General features: G+C 30.9%; 2 protein-coding genes and 1 long non-coding RNA gene across 6 annotated transcripts; all 3 read left to right on the forward strand.

The window, feature by feature from the left end:
* The first annotated feature begins 473 nt into the window (after positions 1-473).
* Positions 474-10,474, forward strand: Klc (kinesin light chain). 4 transcript variants are annotated; one of them, XM_015925590.3, is made up of 5 exons: positions 474-612; positions 2,007-2,490; positions 2,594-3,501; positions 6,448-6,556; positions 9,600-10,474. In XM_015925590.3, the coding sequence occupies exons 2-5, from the start codon at positions 2,029-2,031 to the stop codon at positions 9,765-9,767; spliced, it is 1,647 nt and encodes a 548-aa protein (XP_015781076.1). In that variant the 5' UTR covers positions 474-612; positions 2,007-2,028; the 3' UTR covers positions 9,768-10,474. The 4 variants fall into 4 exon arrangements, with proteins under 4 accessions (XP_015781076.1, XP_015781077.2, XP_089121958.1 ...); XM_015925591.3 differs by lacking the exon at positions 9,600-10,474 and having other exon boundaries at positions 6,448-7,083; XM_089265832.1 differs by lacking the exon at positions 474-612 and having other exon boundaries at positions 1,887-2,490.
* LOC149094715 (uncharacterized) lies at positions 8,570-12,638 on the forward strand. The gene is made up of 3 exons (XR_016197720.1): positions 8,570-9,069; positions 11,254-11,399; positions 11,829-12,638. It is a non-coding gene; the product is annotated as an uncharacterized LOC149094715 (long non-coding RNA).
* A 781-nt stretch (positions 12,639-13,419) lies between these two features.
* Positions 13,420-14,236, forward strand: IFT20 (intraflagellar transport 20). The gene is made up of 3 exons (XM_015940189.3): positions 13,420-13,601; positions 13,684-13,769; positions 13,854-14,236. The coding sequence occupies exons 1-3, from the start codon at positions 13,478-13,480 to the stop codon at positions 14,037-14,039; spliced, it is 396 nt and encodes a 131-aa protein (XP_015795675.1). The 5' UTR covers positions 13,420-13,477; the 3' UTR covers positions 14,040-14,236.
* The last annotated feature ends 855 nt before the right edge of the window (positions 14,237-15,091 follow it).

The following is a 15,091-nucleotide window of genomic DNA, read 5'->3' on the forward strand; positions in this document are numbered from 1 at the left end:
GATAAACGAGATCAAAAATGTTCAATTTGCTCTGAAGCTATGAAATAACTCCAACACATTGTACTCCATCAAACTATTATTATTATAAAATGTAAAACTAAATGCTTACAATACAATGTACCAAATAACTTGTTATCAGCTACCGGGTGTTGAAACCTGGCTTTAAAAGCTTAACAATAAAACAAAAATCTTATTCGATACATTTTCGATGAACTGATTGAAACATAGCTCTTACAGTACCCAGGGCAATCAAGAATATTCAAGAATTTATTTTTATTTGAACAGACTACCATAATATATGCTGTTTTTGATTGATTACCGATCTAACAGATCAATGATTCGATGTAAAATTGATTAATCCAAAATTGCGTTTGATTTTTTACAAGTTGATATTCAAATACATAAGATGGAGCTAGTATCATTTAGGTAGCAAAATTGTTGATCAGCTTAAAGCAATTGTTTTCAAATGAAGGGATAAATGGTAAAATAGGTATATGACAATTGTCCTGTGTTTTGTTTTATTATTTAATTTAATTTAGCAGTGTTTTATTGTGTCATCAAGCGTACTTAATCAACACTACATCTTCAATTTCATGGTTAAGGAGTGAATAGGTAAGTCATTTTGTGATTCATAAGCGAAGCAGAGTTGTGTTGTGCTTCTAAGGTTGTTTCTAAAAGAGTCAACTTATAGATGTTGTAATTTATTAGTTATTAATTGCCATTTCATTTATAATTCATCTGATTTTCGATTCATCTAATTAGTGTTCATGGTTTATTATATTCATTTCACTCGCATTTCATTAGTGATTTGTGTTTCTCTGTAGGCTTAGTCTATGTTTTTCCTTCATAGCTCCTCCTTGGGTTAACTTCACTGTCTGCAGTTACTCTTCTTTCCCGTACATTGACTTCATTTATTTTCAATTCATTTGTTTTCTTCAACTTAAAATAGTATTCAAAATTCAACATTTTAGGATTTTTTGGTCATTTAAACTCATTATTCTCAGTGAAATTAAGAGTTAAGTTGTATTGATACTAGACGAGGTCTAATTATGCTCTCTCAGGTTCAATAAAAATGATATCTTAAAAGATAGCATAAAATGTCTCTTATCAACCATTTGTTATTATTTAAACTCTCAATAGCACCTTTCTGGATGATAAATGTTACCCTGTATGCTGGATGGTAATAGTTAACCTGAATAAAATCGTTTGTCATAGTAGCTGAACACTTTTAACCTATTTATAATAACATTTGTGGATGTATCTTCATCAGTTCTAATCCTACCCAGTTTGATCTGCATCTCTAATAAACTATTTAATTTCTGTTGCAATTCTACCGATTAGAAAATTTTCATGATTTGTTCACTTATTCATTCTGGCCCTTCCAACTCGAGAAAAGTGAACTTGTGACATAAATTACAGGTGTTTTAATTGATCAGATTTATCAGTTTATTTAGAAATTGACCTTTTGCTTGCATTGTTTGTTATATTTTAGATTAATCTTTAACTTTTTAATCAAAAGATATTTTAATACTTCCATATCGTTGTATAGTATTGTTATTTCTGTGATTTCCTTGTCGTGATTACATTAGAATCATGGTCATGTTTCAAGTATTAGATCAGCGAGGGAAAGTATTGAACAATATTTGATTGAAATTCCACCAAAATCCAACCATTCATGATTTACAAAAGATCGTATATCATTTATAATTCTCTCTACAGTAGTTTACACATCGATTCTGTATTAGTTCAAGAATTCAGTTTACTCAACAATACAAACACTCAATAGATGACTCTGCTGTGAGTAAAAAAGGAAAGTGTGTAAATATTACGGTTCTGACTGTACTGGTTTTTGTATTGTGTTGTCAAGTAACAAGTCACTTGGTTACAGGTAACCAAACCGTATGCATCTCCATTTTTAATTATTATTGGTTTAAGTGACGTTCAATACATTCAACTGCAGTATTCACTGTTCAATTGTTTCCCATTACTTTATTTTTCGTTCATAGTACTAACAATTCATTTGTAAAAATGACGGCGATGACACAAGAGGATATCATTACAAACACCAAAACTGTGATTCAAGGACTTGATGCTTTAAGGAATGAAAATCTTTCCATCCATAGTGGCTTATTATCTTCATTAGAAGCTATCCAACAATCTGACCATTGTGAAAATGACCCCAACTTAAGACTTATGGAAGAGAAGACATCCATCGTCCAAAAAACCATCGAAAGTATTGAACTTGGATTGTCTGAGGCTCAAGTTATGATTGCCTTAGCTGGTCACTTACAAACAGTTGAAGCTGAAAAACAAAAATTGAGAGCTCAAGTTCGACGATTATGTCAAGAGAATGCTTGGCTACGAGATGAATTGGCTAACACACAACAAAACTTACAAGTCTCTGAACAAAAAGTTGCTCATCTTGAAGAAGAAAAGAAACATCTTGAATTTTTGAATTCTATTAAAAAATACGACTTCGGAGAGGCCAGTGTACGTATACTCAATCAAACTTACTTTAAGCATCTGTTTCTGTGTTTTATCTATAAGCTGTTTTCATTTCATCTTTTTTAATCTTTTTTTTAAATGTTAACAGACAGCCGATGATTCAATGGAAAAAAGTAAAACAGAAAGTGAAGCTCCTCTTGATCTTGGTTTTCCTGACGATGAAGAGGAACAACATCCCGAAGGATTAACGCCAACCCCACCAGGACAAATGGCTGCCGTAGCCAATGCCGGTTATGAGATACCAGCTCGTCTTCGAACACTTCATAATTTAGTCATTCAATATGCATCACAGGGAAGGTATGAGGTGGCAGTACCATTATGTAAACAAGCATTAGAAGATTTGGAAAAAACAAGTGGCCACGATCATCCCGATGTGGCAACCATGTTAAATATTTTGGCCCTCGTCTATCGTGATCAGTATAAATATCGAGAGGCTGCAAATCTTTTGAATGATGCACTAGCAATCCGGGAAAAGACTCTTGGTGAAAACCATCCAGCAGTTGCAGCAACTCTTAACAATTTAGCCGTTCTTTATGGAAAACGTGGTCGTTATAAAGAAGCTGAACCCTTATGTATGAGAGCATTGGAAATTCGTGAACGTGTCTTGGGTAAAAATCATCCTGATGTTGCTAAACAGTTAAACAATCTTGCCCTACTCTGTCAAAATCAAGGAAAATATGATGAAGTGGAAAAGTATTATTTAAGAGCCCTAGAAATTTATGAAAAAGTTCTCGGACCTGATGATCCCAATGTAGCTAAAACGAAAAATAATTTAGCTTCATCTTATTTAAAACAAGGCAAATACAAAGAAGCTGAAATGCTGTATAAACAAGTTTTAACTCGAGCTCATGTTCGAGAATTCGGTAACATAGAAGGGGAAAACAAGCCAATCTGGCAGATAGCAGAAGAAAGAGAAGAGAGTAAAAATAAGAATAAGGATAATTCACCTTTCCCTAATGCAGATTCTGGTACATGGTATAAAGCTGTTGACAAATGGTAAGAAGAGAGTTTTTACATCAATTTAACACTTTTTGCAACATTGCAAAGACTTCTGGTCACGGTATTGGTTGTTAAACATATTGTTATGTTTGTTATTTTATTTATTATTATCTTATACATACTATTATTATTTTCATTATTTGTTCAACTTCAATTCTAACCCAACCACCCCATCTTGAGCATGTATAATTCGGGTTACTTGTTGCTGTTTCACTATTTTTCACAAGAAAAAAAAGACCTGTTGAAAATGAAAAAGCGTTTATTGAGTTTTAACATGCATTTTTTGCTTGTAAAAAAAGATGTTCTGTTGAAACGCCAAGTAGATAAAACAATTAGAGTTAAAGATGGAACCGTTTAAAATGAAAAACAGATTTATATAAGGATGAGTGTTGCTGTTAACCCTACATTAGATTATAATTTTATATTTTGTTAAAAAAGTTGCAATTCAATGGATACTTTTGCTGATTCATATTGTAGGAGAAGTCAGAAAAGCTATCTCATCTGAGAGGATTTTACACGGTTTCCAATTGCATGTTTAATCTGCCTCTCATTTCATGATATTTATTTCATTGTACTCAGCGAACCCAACCCATTTTTTTGTTCAATTTACCTGTATGTATGATTAGGTCAACCAAACAAACAAAATAAGTGAGAGCAAGAAAAGTTGAGCTAAATGAGAAAAGGTTAAATGTAATAACGTTTACAATTGATTTTACGGATTATAATTAGGAGTTACGATAAGCAGTTGTTGTTTTTACATGATTAATTAATAATCGAACCTTTCACTAATAGTTATTTGTTTTCTTCTTGATTTAATTAAATGGTTAACCGTTTTTTTGTGGTTAATTGAAAGTACAATTCATTAGTCAATACACATTTATATATAGATAGTGATATAAAGATTTCTTACAATTTAAATAAGCAGTTATTTTTAAATTTACATGTTAAAACAAACTGGATCATAAGAAAACTATTAACTCAAAATGAAATGTAGGAAGATCACTTTTCCTTCTCTCTTTTTCTCTCTCATCTCATCATTCTTTTAATTATGTTTCAATTAAAAGTATTCCTCTTTCCCTGCTGATATTAATCACTCGTTTAATAATCAACGAATCGCAACTCCTTGTCAATGACAATCTTTATTGTTTGAATGATAAGTTTATTTTCAACTTTAAATGGTTTCTGGTTGAAGCACAACAAAAAATGTAGCTCATCGTACTTTTACAGCAACATCCATACTAATGGTAAAAACATGATTGAAAGTTATCTGTTTCCGTAAACTTTGCCACTTACTCAGTTGAAACAGACTGTGCCATGAGTTTTTTCAATTACTTTTTCAGAACAATATAAAACAATAGCAAAAAAGGCCACTTCTGTATGGCCATGAATCCAAATGAAAAACGTGTAACTCTTGTCAATACTAGTATTAAGTACAGGTACCTAACTTGACTGAAAAGATTACGGAATTGGATATTTTCTTGATCCTCTCAAGTCATGATTATGCTAATTGGAAATTCAATTTTTCACTTGAATCTTGTCCATCCACAGGTAGTGCCTTGTTATACTTGAAACTTCCCAGCTTTACCATTTTGATCATTTTGCTGCCATTTTTCATCTTAATCACTTCAACTTGTTTTTTTCATTTGACATAGATGAATGCTTATGAAATTGAATCCTCTTTTACCTCTCTGCATGACTTTACACACTTGTTTACCTCACCATTGCTACCATTAACTTGATTAGTACTGCATTGTTTCAATTAACAGTGTCTCTGAATCTTGAGCTTTCATTTTCTCAACTTTTCTGTTTTTTCTCAGACCTTTCAAACCTCAGAGAAAATTTAAATCTAAATTCAACAATTGAAACCTATATTCCCATCATTGTTTGTATTTTGTGATAATTTTTCTTCTCATTGAATCACCTAATAGTTACCTGCATGCTGTTTCAACATTTTTTTTCATTCTGTGTTTTACTTTTCCTTATTGATTCTCTAGCCCTTGTAACATCCACGTCAACACCTCTTGCAATCACTTTTTTGTGGTTCCTTCAAAGCAACGTATCATTAGCTAAAAAATTACAGAAATAACTTGATTTGAAAAAAATCACTTTCAAGACATCTTTATGATGGTTTAACCCTTGAACATATCAAAAGAAAATCATTTTTCTCTTTTTCCTCTCTACCTTTGTCTTCCTCATCCTCATCATGCATCTTTTCATCATTTTTAATCTAATTAATCCCTTACACGGTCAAGTTCGCACTTCCCTCTCAACTCTCAATATCGCTATTCCTTGATCTTCAACAAAATCTTTTCAACTTTTCTTCCCTACTTGACACTTCCTCAAATAGTTATCATTTTTACATTTAAATATTCATTTATCATTCATTCGTGCATCCATCATCAACCTTATTTATATCATATTCCTCATCATTTCCATCAATTGATTGCTTCCACTTTACCTGGTGACCTCTTGTTTTAATCACCAACCCATTGAATCACTTTTTGCTCAATAGGATTAAACAATAATTTTTAAATACTTGATAAATCAATTTAAGATGATAATGATAATCTGCCATCCTTGGCCTTTAAAAACATTTCAAATTGAAAATAGCAACAAGTCACAAGTAGTTAACTTTTTTCCCCTCAATCAAACAATTCAATTGTTGATTAAATCTCTTTGGTTCATTTATCATTTGCAAACCCAAACCATGCATACATTGAAACCCAACGTGACTAGAAAAACAAAAGCAACAATAAATGGAGTTGAAAGTTGTCTCTTTGGGAAACTTTCAGCTCAATTCCGTCATGAATAACTAGACATGAAACTTTTTTTTACACCAACTATGACCAGAAAATCCGTCAAAATTATCCCTTCCCATTGAATCCATTCATCCATCAATAGCATCAACTAATATTGTCTTTTCTTCTTGTTTCCCATCAACAGTCCCACAGTGGCTACAACGTTAAAAAATCTTGGAGCATTGTACAGACGCCAAGGGAAATATGAAGCGGCAGTTACGCTAGAAGATTGTGCTTTGCGTGCTCGCAAAGAGGTGAGTCTCAGTATAAAAAGCGACCTCATCTAAACCCTGTCTTTGGTGTCTTCACTTGTCCTTGTTTTTTTTTCAATACAAACACAATTATTACCACTTATTAGAGTGTTTATCCCTTAATATAAATAATATTTACAAACCTTTTTTTACATGCACATAAAATATATATAAATAACGTAGATATAGTTTTACCTGGTTTTTGTTTGACGGCAAAATGCCAGTCAATTATTAGTTATACACCTAAAAGCGCCAAACACTTGACGTTTTTGATTCTACTTTTATAGTCATTCAAGTTAAAATCACCTTGACATGTAAATCTTGAAACACTGACCCTCCTTCAAAGTATTAATATTAATACATTATTTTTATAATTTATCATCAAAGTTGAATTGTTTTCCCTTTTTTTCCTCTCAACCCAATCCATCATAAGACAATATAAATTACAATCTTAAAATCACATAGTAAAGTTACAATATATAAACAATTTTAAAGTAAAAATTAAATTAACCTTCTCTATTCGGTGAAAATGTATGAAAAATACCTTTTTATTTTGATATTAACTTTCCTTGCTAATGTTAATCTAAATCGTGAATACACTGATTTTTTTGCATCCAATCCTTTTGATCATCGGACACTTCATTTGCATTGCTATTTATTTTCCCTTTTTTTTACTTATTATCTGGTCACTATTGTCATTGATCCTGATCCTTCCATCCTTCAACTATCGTCCGGCAACTGACCAACTCTTTCTCTTTATGTTTCTTTTGTTGACCATTTTTCTTTGATTTTTTACGTTAGCGAGTGCGTGAAGAGTCTTGTCGCGATTGATGGTGATAAAGTCTTGAAGCCAAAGCAACATCAATGAATCCAATGAGCATCATCAGCACCAGGCAAAAGTGCACCCACATTCAAGTCCAAACTCAAATTTACCAAAACCCAAAAAATCTCATCACTTATTTTTTTCTCTCTCTCCTTTCTCAATGTTTTTGTTTTTTCTCCTTCTTCTTACTCTTTTTTTGTTCACTATTATTACCATGATCATTATTTATCAGCCCTTTTCATTAGAACTTTTTGTTTTCTTTTCCCATTATTACACATGAAATGTACCAATCGGGTCGATTGAATATTTTGCACCAGAAAGAAGCAAATCCAATGTGTGTTTCAATGCATCATCAATCTCAACCAACTCTTCACTCTTTATTCCCATTTCAACTGTTGATATCACAATTGAACTAATTAGACAATCTATTATCATCATCGCTATCAATTCACACCAAAAGCTGTCTTTCAATAAGTCAATCCTTTTTATTTAATATTTAAACTTCTATTATAACTCAATAGGAATCATCTGTTGACCCTTTGCCTGAACTTTGTGTTGATTATGATGATGATAATAACAGTCAAACACAATCAAAGTAAAGTGAAAGCCTTAAAAATCAGTTTAGACTTGAAATGTTAGCCTTAAAATTAATTTTAAACACAATTGTTGATGAAAAAGATGTAAATTGAATTGATCTTTGAATCTATTTTATTCAATTTCTTCTCATGATTTACTCCTTTTCTTTTGTACTTTTCAATAGCTGCTAATCAATAGTTATAATTGTTGATTACATTTGATACAATCTTAATGATATGGATAAAAATAATCATATATTAATAATTAAATAATAAGAAGACTCTGAAAAAATGAGAAAAAATACATTCAATTGACCCTTTTGTTATATTAACGTTAATACATCATTAATGCTGTTTGTATTCCAAGAATACAAAAGATTGAACAATTTTTTTATTCCTCATCTTAATCTTTCATGATTATCCCTTTGTTTAACCCCTTTACCTTTTGATTTAATTTTTAAATAAATTTAGTTAAACCAAATGATTGATATTTTTCTTGTTTATTCATTTTGATTGAAAAATTTTCATTTTCTGGTCTTTTCAATTTTCCCTCTAATTTTATTGTCAACCAATGATTGCCTCTTCAACTTTACATCATCATCACTATGACAATGTGAATTTGTTTGACTCTATTTTAACTTATTGTTTCTCACTGTTAATACTAATAAATAATGTTAATTGATTTAATTTTAACATCTATTTGTGGGAAATTAAAGTATCCGATTATGTTACCCTATGAATCTAATGTTGCAACTTGTTTGGTATCCAATTTGATGAAGATTTTTTCTCTTGTCCCCTTCTTCCCGTCTCCTTGTTTTTCTTGTGAATATTTTTTCTTCTCTTCCTTTGCTTCTTCTTCTGTTTTCCCTTCTTCTTCTTGATCTTCTTAACGAATATCATATTTATTGAAATCTGGATGTAATTATGAAACAAAGGCTTTAGATGCTGCTGCTCGTCAAGGTAAATCTCATCATTATCTGAGCACTGATTTTATCTCAGCCCAACAAGCAAAGGAAGCAAAACAACGTTCGTTCTCATCTAAAGATGGCAGCCAGAGAGGTTCAAGAGAGTCACTTGATAGTTTTGGTGGTGATTCAACTGTTAATCAATCTGGGGATGTGAGTTAATTAACTTAACCATCACATTATTATTAGACTCAACAAAGTAGTATAATTTTAATAATAATAATAATGATAATGAAAAATAGTATTACATATCATCTTTGCTAACCTCTATACATAATCTTAACAACCTTTTATTTTTCACCTTATACTCACTTTTGTCAGCTTAACGTTAACTATCTAATTTGGTTATATTTCAATTAACATTAGTTTATGTTTCAAGGTATTAACATTGATTAATGTTCGGTCAATTCATAATTGCATGATAGCTCTGATTCCCTTATATTTAACTATTGCCTGGTTACTTCAAATTGCTTGCATTCTCATATTAACTTCGCTTTTAACTTTTCTGGTTTCGGGTCGTTTTTGCTTACTTTTTTATTTTCCTGTCAATCTGTTTTTAATTTTACATTTCTTGTTTCTATTCTGATTCTTATTTACTTATTATTTATGTTTATTTTTTGGTTTTTTTGTTTCTTTTTTGTTGTTTTCCCTCAATCCTGTTTTTTTACCCACATCACAATCAGAGCTCATTGATAATCGGCAGCAATTATGTACAGAGAACTCCAATAAGTGGTGTCAAAAGTTCAGAATCAACCGGATCAATCAATCGACATGGATTAAAGTCCAAGTTTTTTCAAGTATTAGGCTTACAAACTTCCGGATCATCACCATCATCACCATCATCATCCTGAATAAATTATGTAAAATTAACTCAGAGCAATAATTTCAATGTGTCCGTGTGATTCCAACTGGTTTTATAATTTGACTTTTCTGTCTGTTGACCATCGACCTGTTGCATATTATTTGATTTTTGTTGTTGATTCATTTTAAGGAAGCAATCAGTGGGAAATGAAATCAAAACGAATTATCATCCACCATCATATTCATCAAAATCCCTTTTACTCAGAGACAAAAAGAGGGTTAAAAAGATGAACATAGAAATGCTATTGTTAACTAATTGAAACCCTTTCTCTACCTTCATACCTTTTGCAAATGTTTAGTTATTTATTGTTAAAATAAGCTGTTAATATCTTTTTATAATGAAAAACTAACAAGAGTATCTATATTTATTTATAAATCATCTTTAAACACAATTAACTTTGACAATTAATTGGTTTATTGGATCATCGTCTATTTTAACATCTTTTGTTCAATTGAAACCATTGGAATGTAACACACACACAAAAGGCCAAACTAACGTATTCAATGGGAATCATATATCATTGAAGAGAAGCAAAAAGAGTATTAATATCATCATTATTAATATTTTTTGGTCCTTGAATCCTTTTTCATGTTAATCTTCAATTCATTATCCAAATCAGGATCAATCTCATGAAATCTCATCCCTCCTCCCCTTGTTTTTTGTATTAAAATATTGCCCTATTAATATGATGGTGAAGATGATGGTGATTATTGTTACTATTTTGTTGACTTACGGTTCTGCAGCAAGGTAGATGAACTCGGCCATTATTTCATGTTAACAGATTATATCATGATTTTAATCACCCAGCTTTTTACCCAGATACTGTCTTGGTCAAAGGGTTATCATTATTTGCCATTTCATATTTCACCTTACATCAGTCCAATCAAGTTTCATCAGTAATTACATTATTTAAAGCCATTCAAATTGTAAATGTTTCACTTTGGGTAATCCACCTTCACAATTTTTCATGATTCATATCAAGGGTTGCGTTAATAAACCGTAATCTATTTCAGATGGAAACAGTTTAAAATGTGAATTACAATTACAATTGTAAAAGCAAACCTAATCTAATTATAAATCCAGTCTATTCATGTAAATCAAAGCCATTTTGGTAACTGATTAACACAGCTTGAGCCTTTACCTTTGCATCAATCCAACACCATTTATAATACGATTTAATCAAAGTGAACCGTAAATTAAGGTTTTTTCATTGAATAATGAGTCTGATTGGAACAATTTTCTTGAAAGTTCTCTGTACATTTGTTTAAATTATTGTTAAATTGCACTTTCCCTTGCTATTAAATTTTATATATTGTCACAATGTTTGTCACTTGTAACTGGCAATGATACAAAGAAATTATTTTGTTTTGTTTTTTAATTTCTCTTATTTTATTTTATCATTTTCCCCTCACTTTTTCACTCTTTTGGTTTCATCAAATGATCAACTGATTGTACCAAAAAACGCACAATTAAAGCCCATCGACAGTGAGATGACTCGTAGCAGCTCTTTGAGTAAGATTAAAGCTTCAATTCGTAGGACCAGTGCAAATATTGTTCAGAAATTGAAATCTGGTGATACTGAGACCATGTTACGTGATGGACTCGAAAGTTTAGCTTCAAGGTTAGTAAATGATATACAAATTGTGTGATAGTTGATTAACCTTGACTGACAAGTTTGTTTAATCAATTGTTATACCAAACAACCACAGACTGTCAACTAATATTGATGAGGAAAAGAGACACTAATCACCTTTAAATTGTCAACTCGCAACCAACACAATAATGCTATTTACACATTGTACTTAGAAACATACCTTGATCATTTATACCATCGCTACATTATCATTATTATTGTTATTATCAAACTCATCCATAAGCATTGAAATTTGTGAATGTTTATGGTGTAACAAAGATTTAATCATTCATTTAAAATCTTTTTTCTTATTCACTTTTTTCATTTTTTTCATATTTCTCTGTCATTCATCTTGGACTGGAAAATTTCTCTCGGACACTTGGACAATGTTTTAACCATTTCTTGGACAATGGACAGAATGAAACGCACTCGATCAATGTCAATAATCAATCAAAAACCTGAAAATAATTTGGATCAAGAGGAAATAGCATCGAGAATCAAAATGTCAATATCAAGTCAACAATTAACCGTTCCATTGGACGTTTCATCGCCATCTCATAACAATCACCTGGAATCACCTTAACATGTCATCTTTATTTTACTAAATTAACCAATCAAATGCGATAAATGTAATCCTGAGATTCAATGATTTCAGTGAAAGTGTAAAAACTGTCTTTTTGCATTTCCATACTCATCATTTTAGCATTTAAATCTCACATTGATTTGGGTTTTGGTTAACCTCTTCAATGTTATGAAAAGAGAAAGGAAAGATTAAGGCGCATTTAATCATCAAATTTCAATTGTATTTAAAGCTGCTAAATGATTCTAATGATTGTTCATTGATTCTTGATTCAAAATATGCATTCTTTTTTTACAACTCACTTCATTTTAACCAAATTACCCAAAGAAATCAGCAAATCAGTATTAGTTATATTCATATTGACCCGAAACTACTAGAAATTGAAAAATTTTGTGATCATTTTTTCCTGATTCGTTGATTGGTAATCAACTATTTAAATGCAATCTCAGACAAATGTTATTTTGAACCCTGAATTAATGTATCATCATTATCTTCATTATTGGCTACAATTTTACTCATAGTCAAGTCATAATTACTTGACTTGTCGTAAATTTCATAGTAATGCTTTCAATATATTGATAATAAACAAAAATTGACTCTGTAAGAAAAATGGCATTTTATTCAGTGTTCAATTGGCAAGCAAATTACATCCGAAGGCCAATTTATATTATTATTTTGACTTGATTTCAGACAATCAGTGGGTATAGATGACGAGGAAAGGCTTTATTAATGATTTAGATAACAACTCATTGACGTGATGATTTTTTTCTTCAAATTAGCCTTCAAGGTAAATTCATCTTAGTTTCTTAAAATTTTAAAAACAAATTGATTTCGCTAAACTAATTTAATTTCATGTTAACTAATCATAACCTGGAATGAAGTTGATTAATTTGATCAGGTCAATGAAACTCGCCTTTTCTCAAATTGGTAACAATTTTAAAGATAAGTTTCAACGAAACACTCACTAATTGTATAGTTATTATTGATACAATTTAAGAGAATTCAAAATTTTCCATTTCAAGACTTGTTTGAGTTCCAGTCTACTCTTTCACCTAACCTGCTTAAAGTAAATCTCTGCCAATAATAAGTTATATCAGTTCATAGATCTGGTAGTTGTTAATCCAGTTGAGATAATGGTTAATTCCAATCAGCCAGACATTCAGATTATAGTAGATTTTCGTTCGAAAGTCTAATCAATCAAGCTTATTGATTAACCAAATTGAAACGCTTTAAAAGCATTTGTTTACACTTTTTGAAAGAGTAAAAGTTAATTCCAAGAAGTTTTGTGATTTACCTGATTAACTGGTAGTTTACATTTGCTACTGTTTGAATATTTAATATTTTGTTAATGACAGCCAATTGTTAACCTGAACTGTTGACCTAATAAGTGGATATTTTTTTGGTAAAATGTGAGTTAACCAGAAAGCGGTTTTGCATTAAAGTTACTAGGGAAACGGTAAAATGTAAACAAAAGGTTGAATGCAAAATGTCTGATTATAATTTAAGTCGTCTTGGTTTGTATTTTGATAAAGACAGTATTCACATTTTTGATCCTAGTTCTAATCAAACAACAACTGAATTGATTACAGAATGTTCTGAATTCATACAAAGTAAGTAGATTATTTTTACTGAAAGATGTTTGCTCAAAGTAATCTTTTCTTACTTCTCTTTTTCTCATTGTAATACCATTAGGTACAAAGGAGTTTAAAGATATTGTTGATGATTTCATTTTGATTGTGGCTAATCTAAAGGAAAAGGTTGAAAAGGAAAAGATCAAGGTAAGATGAATATTAAGTGTATTGATTGCTAATCGAAATTATGACTGAATCTCTGCTTTTGTTTCTTTTATTGATAAAAATCAGGCTTTGGGTTCTCGAAACGCATTGGAATCTATTGGCATTCAAAAAGAGTTGCACAGACAACAATTGGTTGTTTTGATCAACGAGAAACGCCAAGAATTGGAAAGACTAAATAGTTTGGAGCAATCATTGATTAGAGATGAGGCTGAGCAAAAAGATCTGATTGAACGATTGACTAACCAGAGATGATAAATTCAAGCAAGTTTATCAAAGGGAAACATTGACGCCATCGAATTAAGACAGCGTCTTTTGTTAGTAAACAATGAGTTAGTCATTTGTTCACTGTTTGTACCATTCATTGTCTTCTTATTGACAATGAATGAATAATATAAGCATGTTAAATTAGAATTGGACGAAATTTCAAATTAAATATAAAAAACAATCAACTGACTGATCAAATTTCAAAGACGTAAATAACAACGTTAGCAAAGGAGTAAACATCTAATGAAATTCAAAGTTATCATTGCACTTCTCCTATAACTTACACTCCTGTTTCTGTCTAGTTTTGTTCATCGATTTTAAAATTTTGTTTACCTGAGGACATTAATTATGACTCAAAGGTTGAGATGCATAGGTAGATTGCTTCCATTGAAACCTTCAAACACATCAAAGTACATCCCTTTCCTGGCTAATGGATATTACAATTTTGGTGGAAATTTCTCGTGAAAACGAGAATTATATGGAATCATCATAAGTTCAGTCAATTAGACAATTTAGTGCAAATTAAATGATATTTTAAAGTTAACTTGAGGGAGAAAGAGATATTAAAGTGCTTTTCTCATCACCAATCATTCCATATTCAAGTGCATCGTTTGATTATAGTGAAATACAAATGATCTAGAGCTTATTTCGTTTCTCTCTCTCTCTCTTTCAAATTATCGTATTTTCGTATTTTAATTATCATGAAATGACTTAAACTTGAAAACTTTCCAGCTATCGTTTCTGAAAGCATTTCTTTCCTTTGTCCCTCCTTCCAACTCCTTCGACATCTCACTTGGCTCACTTGAATTTCATCCTATTCCTACAACATTCACTCTTTATATCTTGTTATGAGCTTGACTTTTGACAATTTGTTGACGAGTTTCCAAACTTTCAAATCTCATGATATTCTGCTTTGTCATTTCCAATGCAACCTTGTTATTGTCAATGGTATGAATTTGGTTTGCAAAATTACGCGCTAAATTTATAAATCGTGTTTACAGTCACCAGAAATACCAACAGTTCATTCGATTTTCTTCCTT

This window comes from Tetranychus urticae, chromosome 1, assembly GCF_039701765.1.
Source record: "Tetranychus urticae isolate SD_2017Ah chromosome 1, NJAU_TeUrti_SD_1.0, whole genome shotgun sequence".
In the NCBI taxonomy this organism is placed as follows: Eukaryota; Metazoa; Arthropoda; class Arachnida; order Trombidiformes; family Tetranychidae; genus Tetranychus; species Tetranychus urticae.

Bases quoted from the DNA above. Each gene is read 5' to 3' on its own strand.
- Klc (XM_015925590.3), top strand. From the start codon at position 2,029: ATGACGGCGATGACACAAGAGGATATCATTACAAACACCAAAACTGTG. The intron at 2,491-2,593 runs GTACGTATACTC...AAATGTTAACAG, and splicing joins ACGACTTCGGAGAGGCCAGT to ACAGCCGATGATTCAATGGA. The intron at 3,502-6,447 runs GTAAGAAGAGAG...TCCCATCAACAG, and splicing joins TATAAAGCTGTTGACAAATG to TCCCACAGTGGCTACAACGT.
- IFT20 (XM_015940189.3), top strand. From the start codon at position 13,478: ATGTCTGATTATAATTTAAGTCGTCTTGGTTTGTATTTTGATAAAGAC. The intron at 13,602-13,683 runs GTAAGTAGATTA...TAATACCATTAG, and splicing joins ATGTTCTGAATTCATACAAA to GTACAAAGGAGTTTAAAGAT. The intron at 13,770-13,853 runs GTAAGATGAATA...GATAAAAATCAG, and splicing joins TTGAAAAGGAAAAGATCAAG to GCTTTGGGTTCTCGAAACGC.